At 52.7% G+C, this 22,284-nt stretch overlaps 1 protein-coding gene across 1 annotated transcript; it reads left to right on the top strand.

Moving 5' to 3' along the window:
• Positions 1 to 622: 622 nt before the first annotated feature.
• LOC144584932 (autophagy-related protein 2 homolog A-like) lies at positions 623 to 20,660 on the top strand. Its single transcript, XM_078382217.1, is given in 19 exon segments — positions 623 to 747; positions 1,210 to 1,373; positions 3,772 to 3,926; positions 4,995 to 5,145; positions 6,108 to 6,301; positions 7,327 to 7,407; positions 7,688 to 7,735; positions 7,737 to 7,795; positions 8,613 to 8,705; positions 9,260 to 9,330; positions 9,610 to 9,742; positions 10,904 to 11,055; positions 15,681 to 15,816; positions 16,688 to 16,760; positions 17,150 to 17,232; positions 17,499 to 17,620; positions 17,842 to 17,996; positions 18,532 to 18,687; positions 19,349 to 20,660. Coding segments are annotated over 19 exon segments (2,388 nt in total). The 3' UTR covers positions 19,586 to 20,660.
• The last annotated feature ends 1,624 nt before the right edge of the window (positions 20,661 to 22,284 follow it).

The raw sequence follows: 22,284 nt of genomic DNA, 5'->3' as shown, positions 1-22,284 counted from the left end.
CCCAACAGCAGCAGCAGCAGCTCTCCAGAGCGTCAGGCAGTGCCTGATCTCGCCCCTCAGCTGCTCCCTTAACTGGAGTCTCTGGGGAATCAGCCGGGCACTTTCTTCAGGACTGGAGCCCGAGTGGCCGGGACTGGGATATATCTCACCTGCTACGCTGCTTCCCTCTTCTTTCTTCCTTTGCTTAGCTGCAGATCTTGCTGTCGCGAGAAGGGAAGTGAGTCTTCCCAGGAACAATATATGGTTGCAGGCTATATCCCTGTTGTAATGCAAAGTGTTTAAGGGTAGGTTGGTCTTGGATTGGCAATCGAGAGCCATTAGCTTTACATAAGACCTGCTGATTTGTTGTTATGGACCAATCCATCTGGCCACATTTTTTAACTTTCGTCATGGGCATGGAGTGGTCTATCACAATGAGTGCTTGAACTTCCGCATTTACTCCACCACTGATTCAGAGGAGTTCCTCTGCCACTTTTCCGTGGTGTCTACTCATCCCCCCCCCAAAAAAAATTTCAAAGAAAATCAGCCAGGCTTCTCCTGGCATTCCATAACAAAGCCTGCGTCCCTCTGGATGTTTGCTGAGCCACAGTTCCCAACCAGCGTTCCCTCTAATTTCCTGCCAATGCCGGGCGGGGGCCCTGCCCCACACAGGCAGGGTTCCAGCCATGACCGGCATCAAATGGGTGGCAACACTGGCTACAGGTGCGTGACACTGATGCTGTGCTGCATGGCCACGTGCATGCGCAGGTGAGAGGAAACATTGGCTCCCACCATGCCATGCGCTGCTGGCAGGTAGGGGGCAAGGGGAGATGAGCTACACCAGGAAGGCTGCAGATTCTCTCCACGCTGCGCTGATGTGCTAGCTGTGGCTGTCCTTATTTTTCTCCCTCCTCTGATATAAGATCATAGGGAACTGGATTACACCAAGGTGATCCATCTATCCCTCCCCCTCTTATTAACCCCGTGGTTATTAACTCCCCAAGGTTACAAGCATGAGTTTTTCCCGACCCTGCCTGGTGATGATGATGTTGGGGGTTGTACTTGGGACTTTCTATGGAGCATGTAATGCGGTGGAGCTACAAGAAGATGATTTAAGGAAGGGCTTAGGACAGGATGTGGACGTTGGGTGGGGAGGGGCTTCTCGTGGGGATGAGGGTCCAGCACAGAAGAGGGAAGCCTGTCAATGCTTTTCGTTTCTCCCTCCTCTAGGCTCAATAATGACCTTTTGATGTGGGAGCCCTTCAGCCCACTGCCCAGCCCCTCGGAGCCCGTGGGAGGCCCCGGGTTCATGACGTCCCCCTTTGCCAGTGGGACCCCCACGTCTGTCCACTGGCCGGAGAACTTCCAGATGTGCAAGTCAGCTTTTAAGCTGGGTAAGAGATGATGATGATGCTTCCGGGCACCATTTCAGGGCCATCGTGTCTGCCATCCCCTGTGGGGGACTGTGTCTTGGGAGGCAGGCTGGGATGGGTCACCGCTGGTGTCACTGGTCATAGTGGCTGTTGCATCCTGGGAAGTTTTGCATGGAAAAGTAGCATAGTCATGCTGCGCCAGGTTGGCTTTTATTTTAAATCAAGTCAATTTAAATCATGACCACTGGTCATTAACACTCGATTTAAATCATGATTTTTAAATGTAAAGACTCTTGCAGGTAGTTATAAACTTTAATATTTGCCACCAGATGAAGATTCCATATTTAGAATTAATAATCTGTCAGATTAGTAAAACAGCTATATCACAACTGATTAAAGTTTTAATAGGTTAATCACTCATATTTGAAGAAATACTAAAATTGTTTTATTTAAATTAAGCAATAACATAATGTAGCATGCATGTTTTTGTATTTGCCTAAACACCAGTGTTTATTAACTGAAGTGGTTAAACAAAATCCCTTTAAAAAAACTTAAACATCAGCTGGGTCTACATGAAAAACTTAAAACACTGTCTCCTGCAGCTCACTCGTCTTCATCTACGTTTCCTTTGTTTGTTCGTAATCTGGAAAAGAAAAAGGAGCTTTCCCTGCTTTATTGGACCCCAACCAATTTCCCAATTTAGAATGAACAAGTCCAAAGGAAGAGACTATTCCTTTGATGCCAGCAGAAGAGGCCACAGCTGTTAAAAGTGAAATCATTACTTCGGCAATTTCTGATTTCCAAGTGCTTAAGTGACTTCCACCCGTTCACTGGCTTGACTTTCTTTAAAACCTCATCAGCAAGACATAACATTTCTTGAATGGTTCCCCCTTAGCTCTGCAGCTTCATATAGTTGGCAGGAGAGATGGATGATTGCTGGATGCTCACGTCATGGCTAAGTCCTCTTCTTCAGCACTTAACGTTTGACCCGTGGTCCTGGATATTGCCAGTGTTTGCAAGAAAATGAGTTGGAGGCAGTGCTTGTCCCAGATTTTTTAAAAAAGCTTGTAATTTGATTCTGTCAGTGTGTCGTTCTGTTTTTAAGTGCTCACTCAGTGCCTTCCAAATTTCAACAGCATCAGCAATAAAACAGCTGTATTCTCGAAGGCTTTTACGGCGTGCTGTCCTCTGAAGATGCCGGCCACAGAGACTGGCGAAACGTTAGGAAGAACAACCTTCAGAACACGGCCAAAGAGCCCGAAAAACCCACAACAGCAAATAAAACAGCTATTTATATTTTGTTTAAAGCTTCTGAAATGATTTCGGGATGCTCAGCAGGTGTTCAACATTTCTCTTAAACCCAACATTGAGGATTTGGGCTGTGACAGTGCCATCTCTGTTTTCTTGATTTTGCTCCCAAACGGTAATAAGAATAGGCCAGTTCTTGATATATGGCTTGAAACATTTTGTGGGAGCGTTAGCTTGGTTCCACCCCTTCTTTTCAGAGCTGCGTCTGCAAAATCATTGTTCTTCTTCATGGTCTCTGTGAATGCACACTAATGGGTTTAGTCTGTGCCTGCGCAGAGGTCTCTGGAATATTCTAGAGCTCAAACATGCATTCGCTAGGACCACCCCCCTTGTACACGTGGTCCGCCCGTCCTTACAACTGCCTCTTGCTACATAAGTAAGCTCTGTTTCATGCTGAATAACCTTTGAACTATAATGTCTCTTAAGCAGAAAACTATCTTTAGATGGATTTTTCCCTCCAAAGCATTTAATTAAAAATGTTTTGATTAAAATAAAAAAAGATTTAGATTTTTAAAATCAGATTAATCTTTTTTTTAAAAAAAAAATCATCAATTTAATCCACCCTGGACCTGCCGAAACCTTGGCTTTACGGCTGATCCTGGTTTGCGGAGTAGCAGCACTCTTCCGTTATGAGCTTGCCTGTGTTTTGCGTTCTTTGCGGGAGGCCTTTCTCCCACTCCTATGATGGCTGGGGATGCATCTGGTGGGGATGAGAGGCAGGGCCTTCCTGGTGGCTGCTCCCCAAATTTGCCAAGAGAGGTTAGTCTGTCCCTGTATTGATTGCCCCTTTTGATTGGTTTCATTCAGGCAAACCTTTGGCATCTAAACTGCTCTGCGGTGGGAGCAGGCCTGGCCAGTTAGGTACATGCTTGACTTTGTGCTGTTGAGTGCTTGAGGTAGCCATTCATATGATTTCAGCCAAGGTTTTGCATTTGGTCTCCCTTTGAGCACCTCGTGGATCATCTTCCTTTAGCAGAAAAGTGGAGTGTTGGTTGCGTAATGGAGAGGAATAAGTAGAAGGAGTGTCGAGATGGGGGCATGGTCTCATCTCGGCACTCCACAGCTTCCGGGTGGCACAAAAAATGTCCCCCCTTTTTCTCACCCCCGCCAGATTCAGACTCGGAAGAGGAGGACTCTCACTTCTATTCGGTGGAGGAGATGCAGCGGAGGAAGAAGGAGGAGCAGAGGCGCCCATGCCTCCAGAGCAGTGTCTCCATCCTGCTCTGCGTCGGGAAGGGAAGGGTCACAGCGCTGTGTGAGGCCAAGGTAACAAGGCTTCTGTTAACAAGGCAAAACTCCAGACCCGTCACACATGGGAGGCTTTGTTGGACCACCGGCCACATGGGCCACCCCCAGGTCTCCCCCAAAGAAGGTAAAAAAGGGGAAGCACATTTTTTTTGCCCTTATTTGTGGTCCGAAATGGCCTGTTTCCATTTGGAAGTCAGGGACCTCGTGGGGGATCTCCTTGAAGGAGCATCACACGCAGTCCAAAGATGAAGCCTGGACATTTCCTCTTTACACTGTTTTTTCCCTTTTAAATGTCTGACATTGGCCGCTTCCAGGCTTGATGGCAACGGGGAAAGGATTTGGCCACCAAGCCCTTGAGATTGGGCACCCCTGTTTTATATTTATCCCCACCCCCAAGTGACTATTTTATCTATTGCCCTGTACAGACATGACTGTTAGGTGTGTTTTGGAAAAGCAGTTTCTAGGGTGTTTTTAAAAAGCAACTCAAAGTAAATCTTTGAGTTACTTTTAAATAAATGAGGGGATGAAAATAGAGTTTTTTTAAAAAAATTAAATGGATCTATATTTCAGCAATGGTTAGCTACTTAGGGGTGGCTATCTTGGAAGTATAACTAATTACTTCTCCATGTAATTCTCTAAAGCCCAGCATGGGTTCTGTAAGTTAAATTTGGAGGAGGGAGGCTATGTGTCGTATATGCCGTGCTACTGCAGAAGAGTGACACAGAAATCAAATCTTGATGTGTGGCGTCTCTCTCATGCTTCCTCGTTCTTATTTGTTTTCTCTCTGTCATTCTTCAGTGTTTGATAGTGGGTTTTTGGAATTTCAGCCACCTAAGTTTGGAAAAAATTTCCAGTATGCCATGAACGTTAGGGAGATGCTGAGGGGCAGGGAGCTCAAAGAGAGAGAGAGAGAGAGAGAGAGAAACGAATAAGCTGAAGCAGTAGGTCCCAACTATTCAGGATTGGGTCGGTTTCCTGCTTCCTGGCACATACTGGACCTCTGCCTGATAGCTCCACTGAGATGCTCCCTTTTAAAAATATATGGTTTTTTTCCTAACAAAGGTGTGGTTTTTTTGGCCACTGTAGGGTGAGGGAGGCAAGAAGCTGGAGGGCTCTCACGGGGAGTTGGTCCTGGATGTCGAGAGCGGCAGCCTCTTCAGCGTCTCTAAATACAAAGGCCGTGAGGATCTTGGTTATTTTTGCCTCGAGGCAGAGAAGGTTGCACTTTATCACAAAGGTAGGGCTCTGGCGACCATCGGGAGCTGAGCTGCGTCTTGCTGGGTCGCCCTCGGTCGCACCAAAAGCATTAGGGCTGCAGGGTTGCCAGCTTGCCCATCGACCCGGGCCATTTGCCCAGGCTGGCTAGAGCTTAACGGGGGAGTTTTCTTCTTCGAAAGATAAACACAAGCATGCATTCACGGCTGGGTTTTTAAAATCAAAGCTGAAAGCTCTCCCGCCATTTGCATTTCATCTTTGAGATGCAGAAGCCTGAGAAGTTCCCTGACCTCCCCCAGAGGTTTTGTCTGGCAGTTCCTGTCCAGGAGGCGGCGTGGGCAGCGTGGGGCCTGGAGGCCATTTCTCCCCCCAAAGCTGAGTGCAGGAGACACCTCTTCTACGGCACATTTTGCCACATCATTTTGCCAGCAAATGGTGCTGCTAGAGATAAAATGAGCCACTACCGGCATATTGGTAGAAACGGAATCCCTCATATCAAGGACGGGCAACCTCAAGGGATCCAGAGCTTGCAAACACCAGCCCCTGGACAGCCCCATCAGCTTCCCCTCCCCCCCCGCTCCATTTTTTTCCTTGCAAAAAAATGGGTTTGTTTGTTTTAAATGAAAATGCCTCTTGCATCCTCCAGCAGCCAACAAAAAAAATCTATATCTTTTAACTAGAGGAGGAAAGTCTCAGGGCTGCTGGAAGCCAACAAAGCGTGGCAGAATTGCCCCACACATCCCAGAAGGCATTTTGAGCCAATTGGTTTTCAAAAGAATTTTAAGACGGAGGGAGGGGGAAGTGCGAAGGGGTCCCTGAGTTGCCCACCCCTGTCTTAAATGTGTTTCACCTCTGAAAAACAGACTGTGTGTACATTACTCTGTGAGTATTCTTTTTTTTTAAACAGAGGATCAAGATAAAAATGCTTTAAAATTGATAATCAAGAAGACGTATTAACCAGATTTCTCTCCCTTCTCTCTGCAGCTGTCATGGAGGACTATTTCATGCCCGAGCAGCTGGAAATCCCCAGCTTTTTACCTCCCGAGGGGCTGCACCCCACCATTTATGCCTCGCAGGACGGCAACCTCGCCTGGCCCCCGGGCAGCAAGAAGGACGGGCCCCAGAAGATGCTCTCCCTGGCCATCCAGATCAACCTGGATTTGGAAAAGAACATCAAGGTAGCTGGGGAGCGGACATTCCCGTCTCCGTAGCTCGGGAAGGATGAGCGTTTGGGTGCTCCTAACTTTGTAACCTGGCTTTGAGGGAGAGTTTTAAAATGTGGCTCTTTCTGCCCTGCTTTGCGAGACACTTGTGAGATGCTCGCTAGTCTGGTGCTGACCTGTGGGGGAAATGGGTTCTGTTTTATTCTGTATCCCAGAGATGGGCAGAGCAAAGGCCAAAGCTATTTTTGAGGCCTCTGGCCACCCATCCACTGGAGCCCCCCTCCAAGCGGTGGTTTTATTTCCCCCCTGCAAAAATTATGTTTTCTGAACCTGGGCTCCTCTGGGAATGGAAGCTTTTGCCTAAAGGGGAGTAACAACCTCTTCCAGCCCCCAAAAATCAAAATGAGATTTGGCTGTCTCATTCCTTCTGTTGATTGAGGGCCGGGGGCCGGGGGGGGGAGTCGTTTGGGACAATTTTCCAGCCTGAGCACAGCCCAGAAGAGGTTGGGAGCAGAAAAAGGAGCCTCCCTCCAGCCGGCCAGAGCTGGCCACTCCTGCCTTCTCCCACCCTCCAAGAGCGCCCTCAAATGACCTGCCTTCTCCGTTCACACAGAGGGCACGCTCCCCCCGAAACGAACAGGGGGCGAGGGGCGCTTGGAAAAAAAAAGCCAGGAAGATCTCGGTTCCAATTCTCCTTCGGCCCCAGAGGCGACTGTGGGCCAGTCAACCTCTCCCTGCAGGCCTGTTGGGGGAAGAGCGGGTGCAGGAGTCGAGAGCGGTCGATGCTCAGGTAGGAGAGTTGGGGGTCAAAACCCTCCTGCTGGGCCATGAAACTCATTTGGGGGGGGAGAATCCTTGGGCCAGTCACAGTCTCTTAGCCTGCTCTACCTCAGAGGGATGTTGTGAGGAGTGCGGGGAAAGAGAGCCAAGTAGATCCCCCCCCCGGAGGAAAAGCAGAAAAGAAAGGCGACCAACACACAGGCAAGCAAATATCCCAGCTTCGATTTCACTGCCTTTTTTGGGGGCTCATCTCGTTGCAGGAATTCTTGGTGACATTGCGCCTGGAAGGGGCCACCCTGCGCCATTCCATGGCCTTGGCCCATCAGAGTTGGTACTCACAGGTGAGGAGGGCTGCTGCGCCCACACACCCCCCCCACACACACACCCACACACACAGTCGCGTGACGGTCACAGGCGTTCCACGGCATGTGGAAAAGGAGCTGCCTTCTGCCTGGGGGGGGGGCAAGCGAGAGCGAAGAGAAAAGGGAGAAAGGCCCACGCGTTGATTGGAACACAGCGGCGTACCCGGGCGCAGGCGTGTGGCCAGTGAGGATCGAGCCTGAGGATCGGACAGCACACCTGTGGGCTTACGACCCCCCCCCCCCCGTGTTCCTCTTCCAGCTCATTGACTTCCTGGATGTCCTGGATGACCCCATCCTGGGTTTTGTGCCCCCCCACCATCATCACGGTGCTGCACACGCACTTGTTCAGCTGCGCTGTGGATTACAGGTATGGAGAGAGGAAGGGCAAGAGGAACGCGAAGGACCCCAGAGCCAGTCCCTTGGGCCTGTTCGCTTAGTGTTGCTGGACACTGGCTGGCAGCTGCTTTTCCAGCCTGAACTTGGAATGGCAGGGACTGAAGCCAGGACCCCTTGCTGGCTGCAGAGGAAGCCCTCTGCTGCTGAGTTGAGATCCTGCCCCATTAAAGGAATGTAAGAATCTAGTCCTCATGTTTCTGAGCAGAGGGCACATTGAAATCAGCTCCACTGTGTGAAGTTACACATCTAGGTTGGGGTTGCCTGCACTGACTGGCTGGGAGGTGCTCGGATAATGGGAGAGGACACCCCTGTGAAGGTGGCGGGAGCAAGAGATAAGGCCTCTCCTGGTGATCTGAGCCTTCGGGCAGGCTCCTGGAGGGAGGGAGAGTCCTTGAGAGAGCTTGGTCTCGAGCCATTTAGGACTCGGTAGGTTAGAGCCAGCGCTTTTAATTGTGCCCGGAGGAAGCCATGCAAAGAGGGGCCTCGGAGGGGCCTGACTCCTCTGCCAAGGGCGTCTCCACCCCTGGCAGTGCAGAAGCCTTTAAGGCAGCACCTCTTGCAAAATGGGGGGGGGGGGGGAGAGCAGGGAGGAAGGCTTCCGGGTCCTTTGCAGAGGCAAGTCTGCGGAGTGCAGGGAGAGGGGGGCTGCTCAGGGCCCACTTCTTCCTGCTACACGCAGAGGCTAAGGGGATCCAGCGCTGGTTGAAGATTTCCCAAGAAGGGCGGCGGTGCTTGATCTTTCTGTCGCCCCCCCCCCACACGCTGAGGTTTGCCTTCTCTGCCCGCAGGCCCCTCTACTTGCCCATCCGTGTTCTCATCACCGCAGAGACCTTCACCCTCTCCAGCAACATCATCGTGGACACCTCGGTCTTCCTTCTCCGGTGGGTCCTGACGACCTGTTCCCATGTCTCTCCAAAGACAGTCCAGCCCTTGGCGCATCAAGGTTTTGGAGCCTGCACAATCACTTTTGCAACTCTATACATTAATTTGTTAATCAACAGTGTGAGCACATCAGTCTGGGTTTCCCGTGTCTGACAGACAACCCTGTGCCCCCTTAAACGTGCGGGATTACGCCTCCTCTCATTGCCACACAAGGGGTCAAAATGAGGAGAAAGCCAACTGGGAGCGGCCATGTAGATCTTCCGATGACTGGCTGTCGATGGAGCTGAGTTTCTTGCAAGAAAACAGTGTGTCCTAAATCAGGCTTCAGATATCAAAAATGCTTATTTAGGGTGGGATACCTTGAAGTATGTGAAAAGATTGGTGAGGGAGTTTCAGTTTTGGTCTTGAAAATGCTTGGGCTTATGATAGGGCACTCTTGGTCCTCAGCACTATTCTAACTTTAGTTTTTACACTCATTTTTTGCCTTTTTTAAAAAAAAAACTTGGGAACAGGGAAGGAGGGTACTAACTGGTCTCCTTCTTCCCCCATTCAGGTTCATTTTGGATGACTCGGCTCTTTACCTCTCCAACAAATGTGACAGCGAGACCGGTGACCTGAGGAAAGGTGACTGAAGGCGCAAGGGCCTTGGCGGCTCTCCTGCGTCTGATCCTCTTTTCCTTCCAACCAGATTCAAATTAGGGCCGCCTCAGTTTGCAGGGTACAGCGACAGTGGGGCACTAAAGGGGTCACACCAGGTCACCGAGGAGGAGGAGGAGGACAAGAGATCCTGGACTAGTCAAATGGATTGAATTAGGACTTGCCAACAGCTGATGCAATTCAGAATAAAGACCGGCCTTTCAGCCTAAAGGTATGTTCAGCTTCCCCCTTCTCTTTTGACCTCAGATTATGTTTGCGTCGTGGATGTGGACCTCCTGGAGCTGGTGATCACCACGTGGAAGGGAGCCACGGCTGGGAAGCTGGTGAGTTTTTTTGAAGCGACTGGCGTGGATGTGGTGGTGCCGTTTGCTGGGTGTGGGTGAGGTGCCTTCAGCGCCAGCTTCATAGCACAGAAAGACTCTTTCTTGGGTGGGAGGTTTCCCCACGTGAGGCCAGAGGCAGGGCCCCCGTTTCTCTCCCCTCCCTGCCTTGAGAACGGGGAGAAAGTGATAGGCTTGGTCAGACGCACCCGGATGGATGGAAGCTCAGGGGTGGGCAGAGAGGGTGCTTCTGTGGCACAAAACCCGCCTCGCCTCTGCCTTGCCCCAGATGCGGCCTCTTTTTGAGCTCCGCTGCTCCAACAATGTCATCCACGTCCACACCTGCGCAGACTCGTGCGCAGCCCTCGCAAACCTCATCCAGTATGTGGTGAACAACGGCGACCTGCACCCTCCCCCTCGGCAGGACAGTCCCACGGAGATTGCTGGCCAAAAGGTGCAGGTGAGGAAGGCCCCGAGCCTGGGGCTAAAGACAAAGCGCCCTCCTCCTCCTCCTCCCCGGTGGGAAGCTTTGTGCTCAGATGGTTGGCCCCCCCATCCTCTCCCCCCCCCCCAAACTGCCCCACCCCGCAAGGCCCACCTAACCCCCAAGACACCCTGCCCTTCCTTTTCTCCTCCGGCAGTTGTCTGAGAGTCCAGCCTCTCTCCCGCCATGTCCTCGTGCTGAGACGGCCGCTATTAACCAGCGTGACCTGACAGACGCCCTCCTCGACACAGAGCGAAGCCTGCAGGAGCTGGCCGGTGAAGCCGGTGAGGAGGCAAAGGGAAGGCAGTGGGCGCACGTGGGTTGGCTCTTGGGGTGACTTTTGCTCCCGCTCTGAACCTCCCGACTCCCCGCCTGCTTTGGGAAGCCACGCAGGGTTAGGCCTGGCGAGTATTTGGACAGGAGCCCACCATACAAGGGACTCTCCGGGGGGGGGGGGGATAAAGAATCCTGTTTGAAACCAGAGTTGGCAGTCCTGGGCTAGATGCACCCAGGGGTGTGTGTGTCACGTTAGAAGGCAGCTTCCTCCCTTGCTCTGCAGTTGTCACAAGACGTAAGCATTGGTGCGGGTGAGTGCCCGCAGTGCCGCTGGCCCTCCTTGACGGGGTCTGGACCCGATGATCCCGAGGGGCCCTTCCGGATCAGCCGTTCCCAGATCATAGCATGATCTCTTCTTCCTCGCTACAACCCAGCCACCCGTCCTAGGCTGGCACTAGAGAGGATGTCTGAAGTTGGTAAGGTCAGGGAAGAGGCTGATTTTTTCCCCCCTCCCTTTCTCCTCTCAGGATGCTTTGTTCTTCCTCAAGGACTTTTTTGCCAGTGTAGCTGCCAGCATTAATCCAGTCGTACCCCTGGACCCCGGCTCTGAAGGTAAGCCTCTGGTCTAGCAACGTCCAGAGCTCAGCCAAAATCGGGGGCCTGCCCCCCCCCACCGCAACAGACTGAATGCCTTCAAAGGGATGGGTCGTTATTTGCTTTCTTGTCACTGGTTCCCAACCCCCCCTGCCAAGGACAGGCAAAGCATCTTGTCGGATTTTCTGCTCTATGGGTAAAAATAATTTGTCTAAAATGAAAAAGGAAAGGGCCATTGTGGTTCTGAAGATCACACATTTGGCTTTTATTAGACCCCCCCCCCAAAAGTAAATAAAACAAATAGCGAGCTGCCACGGATGAAATCCACTTCATGAAGGAAACCTCCCCCCCCTTTAATGGAGGATGTTACATATTCTGGGAGAGATGATCAGTTCATCTTGTGAGGCTGGGCCTCTAACTAGCAAGATTTTTTTGGCGGGGGGGGGAATGTTAACCACACTGTGGGGCCCTGACTTGCGCTAAACGCTGCTGGGTCTCTTTGTCGTCTCCCCCCCCCCACCCCACAGCTAAAGAAAGCTTTGTTTCAAGCAAACCGTGGGGAGGTGGGAGGGCGATCAGAGGGTCATTTCCCGCCTTTTGGTCTTAAAATTCCAAACCTTTCTGCGAAGACAGCAGAGACTCAGCCTCACAAGAAGAACGGATAATCTCTCCCAGGTTGTGTAACATCAGTAACAATATTTTCTGCACCAGCCATGAAGGGGACGGGTGTGTTTAGAGCCTGAGGAAGTGGGCTTCATCCATGAAAGGTTGCTACAGTATTTGTTTTATTTGGTAGTGTTCCAGTTCTTTCATTTGGAAGCCTCTGGCTTTAAATCCTCTACAGTGGCTTGAATGGACGGGCAGGTGCCATTCTAAAGAACTCCCACCGTCCATTATTTTCTTGAAATCAGGGGAAATGCATGCCAGCTGACTGGAGGAGGGCTAATGTTGTCCTTATCTACAAAAAGGGCGAAAAAGAAGAACCTGGGAATTACAGACCAATTAGCCTGACATCAATCCCAGGGAAAACTCTGGGAAAGATTATTTAGCGGTCACTATGCAAGCAAGCACTTGGAAAACAATGCAGGTAGTAAAACAAAACAAATCCTGCCAGACTAATTTGATCTCATTTTTTTTGATCGGGTAACCTCCCCGATAGATAGAGGGAAAGCTGTAGACATAATATACAGTGGGGTCTTGACTTAAGAACGGCTTGAGTTAAGAACATTTTGACTTAAGAACCGCTCTCATAGGAAAATATTGACTTGACTTAAGTACTTAGATTTGAGTTACGAACTGAAAAAAACCCACGTGGGAGGCAGGGAAAGTGCAAAATGTGAACTTTCAGTTAACTGTTGGCCAGTGAAAAGGGTGCTTGTCTGCTTCCTCACTCCTCCCAGCGTTTAGAGAGTGGATTGGGAGACAGTCTTCGGACTGCCTGGTACTGTACTGCCTGGACTGTCTTTTCCCTGCCTTCCCTGAACCTTTCTTGACCTAAGAAAAAAAAGAAACAAAATATCCCCCTCTTGTGGTCGAAGGCGGAATAGCAGCTTCCCATTAGTTTCTATGGACGGAAAAGAGCAGATGCGGATCAAATGGTTTTCAATGCATTCCTATGGGAAATGCAGATTTGACCTGAGAACTTTTTGACTTGAGAACCGCCTTCCAATACGGATTAAGTTCTCAAGTCAAGACCCCACTGTATCTTGACTTCAGCAAAGCTTTTGACAAAGTGCTCCATGATATTCTGATTCGCAAACTAGCTGTGGGCTGGATAGAACAACAAATGGATACACAGTTGGCTACAGAATTGTACTTGGAGGATGATGATTAAGGGCTCCTTCTCAAATGAGGAGGTAACAAGTGGGGTACCCCATGGTGTAGTCAATACCCCAGTGCTATTCAATATTTTTCTTAATGATTTGGATCAGGGGATGCAGGAAATGCTAATCAGATTTGTGGATGACACAAAATTGGGTGGAATAGCTATTTCCCTGGAAGACAGAAAGAAAATTCAAAATGATCTTGACAGGCTTGAGCACTGGGTTGAAAACAACAGAATGAAATTCAACAGGGATAAATTCAAGGTACTACACCTCAGAACCACCACCACCCCAAATGCACAGTTACAAGGTGGGGGAATACCTGGCTCAGCAATACTGTGAGCGAGAAAGATCCTGGAATTGTCATAGATCACAAGCTAAATATGAGCCAACAGTGTGATGTGGCTACAAAAAAGGCTAATGCTATTTTAGGCTGCATTAATAGAAGTATAGTTTTCAAATCCTGTGTGGTGCTAGTCGCCCTCTATTCAGCACTAGTTAGGCCTCATCTTGAGTATTGTGTCCAGTTCTGGACAGTATTTTAAGAAGGATGATTAACAAGTTCAGAGGAGGGAAACAAGGATGATTACGTGAGTGGAAACCAAGCCCTTGGAGGAAAGACTGAAGGAACTGGGCCTGTTTAGCCTTGAGAGAAGAAGACAGAGGGGAGAGAGGAGAGCATTTTGCAAATACTTGAAAGGCTGTCATTCAGAGGAGGGGCAGGATCTGTTCTCCATCATCCCAGAATGCAGGACGCGTAGCAATGGGATCACGTTACAGGAAGCCAGATTTTGGATCCGCTATTCTGCCTCCGGCAACTGAAAATCTTGGGGTGGCCCTGTCCTCAGCTGCCACCCTAAAGAGAGAGAATGCCCTTCCCAACTTCCAGAAGTTGTTGGTCTGTAGCTGAGCGGTCGCGGCCATTAGCCATGCTGGCTGGGGCTTATGGGAGATGTAGTCCAAAACCACTGGCACCGACACAGTTAGGGTTAACCAGGCACGTGAAGAGTTTCCTCGTCTTGAGAGCCATTTGTTCTTTCTCCCCTGGGGAGCGATCACCCTCTGGGGCAGCCGCCCGCCCGACTTGGCGCCACCGAGGTGGGCAGCCAAACCCAAAGAATTGAACTAGGGCTACAACAACCACCCTACAAGGTAGACTGCAGCGCTTTTCTGCCCTCATCCTCCAGCCAAGAGGAAATCTGAGCCCTTCCTTTTCTAGAGGGTTGAGGCCGGAAACAAGGAGCGTCCCCAAACAAACCCAAGAAAACGGACAGCCTAGCTGAGAGGGCCAAGCTGGATTTAGCACCAGGCTTCCCAGAGCGACCCGCTGTCGATCACGCTGTCTGTGAAGATGATTGTTGTATGTTATTAAGAGAGGAAAGGAAAGCTGGATTAGATTTTATTGAGAGACCAGAGAAAAGCTGTATGTTAAAATGACCTGATTATGCCAATTTAAAGGAGGCTAATTGTAAAATATAATCCGGGAATACCTCAGAGTAAGAAAAGCTAACCAGCCAATCCTGCTTGCCTAAGCAAAGGGAGCTCTTAAGTCCGGTCCCGGTGTATACACAAAGTTGGGGCTCCCAAGACCCTCCCCAGGCGAATAACGAGTGTTTGTGACCTGAGAGGATCTGGCCTCTCCCCTTTTCGGTGCTCAAAAGCTTAATAGCAAGAGTGGGGTCCCTCCACCCACCAGGCAGAGTCTCAGGCTGGAACCTTCTCAGCCCCTGGCAGAGGGACACCTTCTCATCAGGAAGGCCACTGAAACGACTCGCTAACGAATCCCCAGCCCGAGTGGCCGGGACTGCAGCCGATACAGATCACCCCTAGGGAGCTTCTTGGGGGAAGGCTCCCGCTTGTAAGATGGCTGTAAGTGGCCCTGGGCTGGAAGCCTTGTGGCTCAGCTGAATAGCTCACCGGCTTAGGTCTCTCTGGCTGCGGAGCCCTCAGAGGTTGGGAGTTCGATTCCCCCACGGGCTCTCCTGCGAGAAAAGAGCCAGCCTGGGTGGCCTTGGGCAAGCTGCACAGTCCTCAGAAGAAGGGAATGGGAAACCGCCTTTGAGTATCCTCTTCCTGGAAAACCCCATAAAAGAAGTTGCCACGAGTCAGAATTGACTGGAGGGCGCACAATTACTATTAGGCTTCTGAACCGAGAATCCGGTTCCAGATTTCTCCACAGGAGGAATTTGGGGGGGGGGGGATGTTAGAAAAGAGCCTCGTGGCGCAGTGGTTAAAACGCTGTACTGCAGCTAAAACTGTGCTCACGACCTGGGGTTCAAATCCCAGGTAGCCGGCTCAAGGTTGACTCAGCCTTCCATCCTTCCGAGGTCGGTAAAATGAGTACCCAGCTTGCTGGGGGGGCAATGTGTAGCCTTTATATTTAAAATTGTAAACCGCCCGGAGAGTGCTTGTAGCGCTATGGGGCGGTATATAAGTCCAATAAATAAATAAATAAATAAATAAATAAATAAAACACCACTGACTGCTCACAGTAACTACAAGCAGGCCAAAACGTTGCAGATGGATAATCCGTGGCACAAGGGATGTAGCTGCATCACGCTTGAAGCTGGAAGGGGAACCCCTTCTTAGTCATTTCTTTTCTTTTCAAAAGCCTGTTTCCCTTCCAGCATATTTCACATGCCGTTGTAGGTGCCCCGCTGTCTAGGAATCACTGCCCGGGAGGCTCTTTTGGAGGCGCCTGTGTTTTCTCACTCGGGGGGTGGGGGTGGGGATGGGGGGTACAGGGTAGCAAAGCCACGGGGGGGGGGTCCGCTCCCTGTTGCCAAGGCCCGTCCTTCGTGTGCCTCCTCTTCCCCAAAGGTCCAGCAGACGCCTCAGGGAAGGAGCCCGAGGGAGCTGAGGGCGAGATGACTGCCTCGGTGGAGACCACCGCCAGCGAGACCAGCTCCGTATCCAACGCCTCCTCTTCCTCATCGGAGCAGCCCATTTACTTCCGGTGGGAGCGCCTGCGGGAGAGTCAGAGCCCTGTTGTGTATTATTGTGATGATCGGCTTTGTGTTCGGAGGGAGGGGTTGGTACTGGCAGAACCGCTCCTTAAATATCTCTCGCCTCGGGAGTCGCTGGGAGTCAAATGCGGCATGTGGCAACAGCAAGAAGCGCCAAAGCCGCCTTGAGCGGGATCAGGCCAACCTCTGGTCCAGCCTGGCAGCACCAGCAGCAGTGACTCTCCCGGTGATTTGTGCAGGATCCTGTCCTCCTGCCCTGCCAGGAGATCTCTGGTGTTCCCCTGGGAGCCTCCCGTCCCCCCTTCAGGCCTGGCTTGGCTTCCAGAATCAGACGAGGTCTGCTCCGGGTGGCGAAAGAAAGGAAGGAAGGAAGGAAGCCTTTTTGTGTTTATCTGGGCAAGGTCTTCATGGTCCACCTCAGAAGCACCCTCTGCAGCGTCACACCAAAGGCCTCTCTAGTCCAGCAACCCTGTTCCTCCTCGTGGGCAACCGGATGAGGCCCTAGAGGGAAGCCCACAAGCAGGATGTCAGGACAAGAGCTCTCTCCCCCCCCCCCCCCGGTCCCTGGTCCTGCTCCCCAGGAACCGGTATTGTGCTTTTACAACGGGGGGGGGGAATATGGGTCATGGCCAAGTTGGTCCCCAGGTGGTAGAGGGCTTGTCTCTGGCTCCAGCTGTTTTCTTTCGTGGTCGCCTTCAGGAGGGGCACCCGTGGCCTTGCCGTCCCGTGAGCCACCCCGGCCAGGCTCCCCGGTTAGAGGCGGTGGTGGTGGAGGGGGAAGCGTCTGATGGAGAGGACCTTCCTCCGCAGCAGGCACCTCACCTCTTCCTTCCCCCTCCCGGCTTCTTCCTTCTCTTCCAGGGAGTTCCAATTCACCTCTGAAGTCCCCATCTGGCTGGACTATCACGGCAAGCATGTGACGGTGGACCAGATGGTGAGCCCCCAGCCAGCTGCCGTTGCGCCTCCCAACCCCAGAAACTGGGCTCCAGAAATCCAGCCGCCTCCTATCCCCCCCCCCAAAAAAAACCATCCACTCAGGGGACCCCAAGTGATGTCTTGGAATCAGTGCTTCGCAGGTTGCCAAAAGGAATCAGAGATGCCAGCCACCCCAAAGCACGCCAATGGACGGGGGGATCTGCTGTGCGCCCAGTTCTTCCCTTCTGGGGCCTCTTTCTCTTGTTGGGGGAAAAGATCGCCCCTGCCCGAGCGAGGCCCGGAGGTTCCTCTCTGAATGTTGCAGGGACTCTTGGCGGGGGGGGGCAGCCATTCTATTTCATAACATCTGTCTTCCTCCCTCCCTCCCTCCCTCCCTCGTTTCTTCAGGGCACTTTTGCCGGCATCCTCATCGGCCTGGCACAGCTCAACTGCTCTGAGCTCAAACTTAAGAGGCTCTGTTGTCAGCACGGGTAAGGCCCCACCTCTTCCCCCCAGGGTGGGCTGGGAGGAAACAGTGGGGAATACAGGAGGAGGAGGAGGAGGTGGCATCCACCAATGCCCAGGGGCAGGATGGCAGACCCAGGGCAGTCAGCGCAGAGGAAGTGGAGCTGCATGCGCGCGGGGGGGGGAGAACGCTGTTGGAGTGAAGTGGCAACTTCTGGGTTGGTCGAGAGGCAGCGGGCGGGATGGGCGAGGGGACCTGCAAAACCTCTCGGCCTCTCTGCTCCCCTCCAAGGCTCTTGGGTGTGGAGAAGGTGGTGAGCTACGCCCTGACCGAGTGGCTGACGGACATCCGCAAGAACCAGCTCCCGGGCATCCTGGGCGGCGTGGGGCCCATGCACTCCGTCGTGCAGCTCTGTAAGTCGCCCCTTGGAAGCAGAAGGGGAGCCCCCACACACACATATACACACCCCACACGCACAGACACCCACCCCCCACGGGGGCTGATTGGAAGCGGGAGGAGGCAGGACCAGTCTCTGTGCGTGCGCAGGGGGTGGGAGTGGGGTTGGGGCTGAGGGGGAGCCTTCCGAAAGCCCCCCAGTTTCTCCATGCCCTTCCTTTCCCCCCCCCCCCGCCAGTCCACGGCCTGCGTGACCTCTTCTGGCTGCCCATCGAGCAGTACCGCAAGGATGGCCGGATCATCCGGGGCCTGCAGCGAGGGGCGGCGTCCTTCGGCACCTCCACCGCCTCGGCGGCCCTCGAGCTCAGCAACCGCCTGGTGCAAGCCATCCAGGTCTGTGTGTGTCTTTGTGCGTGTGCGTGTGTGTGAGAGAGAGATACGAAGGGGGTAAGATGCTCGGGGGGGGGTCTGTACAGGATGGTGGCCCAGAAGCACTAGCCTAGGGGAGAAGGATATTAATTAGCCGGACAACCTTCATAAGAGTGGAGGGTCCTCAAGTCAAGTCTAGAGAGAGACTACCTGGGAGTGGTTTTCCCGATCCTCTTCTTTCGGTGGCCGCCCTGAGACGGTGCGGCTTGCCCAGGGCTAGCTCTTCGCCACGGGGGGGAAGGCACCGGGGGAACCAGCCCCTTGGACTCAGCTGTTTGAAGGATGAGGTTCTGCCCAGAATCATCCCACCCTGGCTTGCTTTCTACCACAGACAGCCCGGGTGCCACTCTGTGACGGGGCCTCTCTTCCCAGACGTGACCTGCTGTGAGGGTGTGGGTCCCCCGGAGGAAAGTAAAGAGCTGGGGGAGGACACCCGCCCGCCCCCGCGCAGAAACACCCCCCCCTTCCTTCAGCTCTGCCGCCTTCGTCTTCCTTCTAGGCCACGGCCGAGACGGTCTATGACATCCTCTCCCCGACGGCTCCCCTCTCCACACGGACCCTCCTGGACAAAAAGTCCACCCGCAAGCTGAGGCGTGGCCAGCAGCCGGCCGACCTGCGCGAGGGGGTGGCCAAGGCCTATGACACCGTGAGGGAGGTAAGGGGGGTCCCCCAGGCTGAAGCGGTTTATGGGGGTGGGGAGTACGTGGGTGTCCCCCTTGCCCAGATTTGGAAACACCGCTTTGTGGCTACGTCTCCGCTGTTCTGACCGAGAGAGGACGCGGGGCGACGCCACTCTCCCCTCCCTCCGAGAGCCGAAGGGCAGGACACGAGGCGGAACCCGACAGAATGGGGGCTGCTAGAGATAATTTCAAGTATGGGGCTGCTCCTGTTCTTGACCCTGTCCACCCGCCAACGGATAGGTCCTGCCCCACCGTTTTCTTCTCTCTGGTTTTCTGACCTCCATCAAATGACACTCAGGATCCTGAGACTGCGCTGTCCGCACTGGGCCGCTCTCTTAGTATTTCTGGGAACCCTTGTGCCTCCTGGGCATGGGGCTCCCTCCCTCCCTCCCTTATGAGCCTGTAGTCAGTGGCAATTAATTGCATGGGTTTGCTTGTGTCTAACCTTTCAAGTAAACATTTACACAATGACTCGTGTAAAACTATGGTAATGATACCGGAGGCCTTCGTGGAGGGAGGGAGGGAGGGAGGGAAAGATCCTGCCCTGTAGCAAACAAAGGTGTCCATGAGAAAGGAGGATTCGCCATTGCTGACCGTTGTGTTCTCCTCCTCCTCCTCCTCCTCCTCCTCCTCCAGGGTGTCATTGACACAGCCCAGGCCATCTGTGACGTGGCCGCCCGTGGCCACGAACAAAAAGGCATCACGGGGGCCGTGGGAGGGGTCCTGCGGCAGATCCCGCCCACCGTGGTCAAGCCCCTGATTGTGGCTTCGGAGGCCACCTCCAGCCTCCTGGGAGGTATGCGCAACCAGATCAAGCCCGACGCCCGCAAGGAGGAGTCCCTGAAGTGGCGGTCGGAAGAGGCCCAGGAATGAAGACGCTTCCCCCTCCCACGGACCCAGACAAGCAGTCAGCCTCTCCCTTCGCCCCACGGAGACCACGGAGGGCTGGAGAACACCCCTCGCCCCCTGGGCCAACCTTACCACGTCAAGAACCGTGGAGGAGGAGGAGGAGGAGAGAGGAAAGGCGCCCTTATGGGCAGTCGAAAGCTTTCAGACGGTCATGGAGCTTCCCAGCATGGCAGCCATACATGGGATTGCCCAGAGAGGGTGGTGCCGCCTCATTCATTGCCTCGCCCCATATTTTTGTACTTTCGAGAATGGTGTGTCTGCCAGCTGTTTGGTACACGACCTTCCGCTGTACTCTCTGACCTCAGTAGAGCAGGGTTTCGGGGGGGGGGGGGAAGGAGAGGATGAAAGTTGACTGAACATTAAAGGACGTGACACGTTTTCAGCTCCGTCTTTGCGTGGAGGTCGGGTTGGAAGGCTGTTAACAGAGTAAAACCTCTCCTTCATCCTGCCCTGGAGCGCCTTCCCTGCTTGCGGTGTGGCTGAGGCTACAAAGAGAAGAATTTCTTTGAGGTGCACAGAGATGATGGTAGAGGTGAGCAGAAGGCAGGCCAGGATCAAATGAATCTTAAACATTACAGTGGCCGTTACTTTTATTAGGACTGGTTATGAATACACACACAGAAAAATCATGAAATATAAAATTCATCCTCAAAAAAAAAAATCCAAGCCTTTAAATTCTTAGAACAACTCATCAGAAAAGTCATTTTAAACACTGGGCTGGCGGGATGCCACAAATGTCCAGAAGTTTGGCTAGGTACTTTGAAAGCCCTCAAGGTGGAAAGTGGGGACTTGGAGAGTCAGTCATGTGGGTATCACATGACCCTTGGCAACACGCAATCCGGGAGAAGCTGGCACGGAGGCGACCCTCTTAGTCTGGAGGACTAAGCACAGGGTTCGTTTACTGCCTGCTGCTGAATTATGCCAAAGAAACCCCCAGATCTCTAGGGTTTAGAACATCTGGCCAAATTTTGGGTTTCTGTGCCTTTGTCTGCCCTCCCTGATTTTGCATCTAGCTTGGGGTAAAGTTCTGGTGAGATAAGTGTTGTTCCTCTGTGGGTTTGTTCTGTTGCTTTTTTTAAGCCTATGGACCAACACAGCCATCGCTAGAACCACTTAAGGTTTCTGGCTCCCGGTTGCCCGACAACAACAGCAGCTAAAACGTTCCTCTGCTCCCTGCTTTGGATACTGAAGAAAAACCTGCACGGAGACAACAGGAACATGTTTTCATGTGAAAAGATTTGTGAGTTTGCTTCTCATGTTATGTTATGGGCCGCCAACTCGCGTCCAACTTGTGGCAACCCTAGTAGGATTTTCAGAGTATGAGAGATAAATGTAAGGAGTGTTTTTACCAGTGCCATCACCTAGTGAGGGTCCTTGGTCCAGAGGGGATTTGAACCCAAGTCTCTTGGGTCCTCGTTTGTCAACCCTGCCCTGGAATGTTTGGGCCTCCCTAACCGAGTTGCTTTCTTGCCCCGGCTGTTGTTTGCAGAACTGACTGATTTCATCACACACACACACAATATCCTTGCAATCCGGATTGTGCCTAACCTGGTTAAGAGGAGGGTTTGGCATGGGTGGGGGATCAAAATGCCGGCAACATCTGGCAGCACGTTAGAGATGGACAAGGCAGTGTGATTCCTTGATTACACTCAGCTAGAAAGTGGGAAGACAAGAGGAGAAAGGGGACGACAGAGGATGAGATGCTTGGATAGTGTCATTGACAGCTACCAACTTGGATTTGACCCAACTCTGGGAGACCGTGGAAGGAAGACAGGAGGGCCTGGCGTGCTCTCTGGTCCATGGGGTCAGAAAGAGTTGGACACGACTAAACAACAACAGAAAACAACAACAAAAAAGTGAGAACAAAGTCTGTGATCACTTGGATTCTCCTTTCCAATGGGTGTCGAAAGTCCAAGAGCGAGAGAGATGCTGGAGCCAGAAGGGGAGCGGAGAGGAGCCTGATCAGGTGGGGCTGTGCCGGCTGGGGAAAAGAAGAGGAATGGGGGGGGGAGGCTGCGAACCAGCCAGCCAGGGGTTGCCCCTCCAAGGCTAGGTGGGAGGAGGGGACCGAGGGGGCGCCCTGTGTCGGAGGAGGCAGGACTTTGGGGGCATCCCTTGGCAAGGCCCTTCGTGCCCACCGGGAGGGGGGGGCAGAGGTGGGCCACTGAAAGAAACAGGGCCTCCCCTCAGCCGCCTGGAAGGAAAGGCTGCTCAAGGGGTCCCGGAAACAAAGCAGAGGCAGAGAAAAGAGAAAGCAACAACACACACATACACACACACATATCCTTATCCCACTCCCTGCCACCACAACATGGGTGCAAATGACCTGCACGAGCAGATGGGTGTGTGTGTGTGGGTGTGTGTAAGAGAGAGAGAGAATCTTGTTGCCCTCGGATCCTCCTTGCGCTGTGGCAACAAGCCTTCCAGGGAGGAAGGAAGGAAGGAAGGGGCCTTCAGCCTGACCTGGAGACTTTTTTTTTGGGGGGGAGGGTTGAACCCAGGATCCTGGGCATGCGAGCACACCCCAGTAAGCGGTGGCCTTTCCCGTAGAAAGTTTCTAGGCACCTCTTCCGGATCAGGGAGTGCCTTTCCCTCAAAATGGAGGCAGGCCCCCTCGTCCAGCTCCTGGAGGGTTTTCTCCACAGACCTGCAAAGGGGGGGGG

Source organism: Pogona vitticeps, chromosome 15 (genome assembly GCF_051106095.1).
Source record: "Pogona vitticeps strain Pit_001003342236 chromosome 15, PviZW2.1, whole genome shotgun sequence".
NCBI lineage: Eukaryota > Metazoa > Chordata > Lepidosauria > Squamata > Agamidae > Pogona > Pogona vitticeps.
This window is presented reverse-complemented; position numbering and strand designations above follow the sequence as displayed.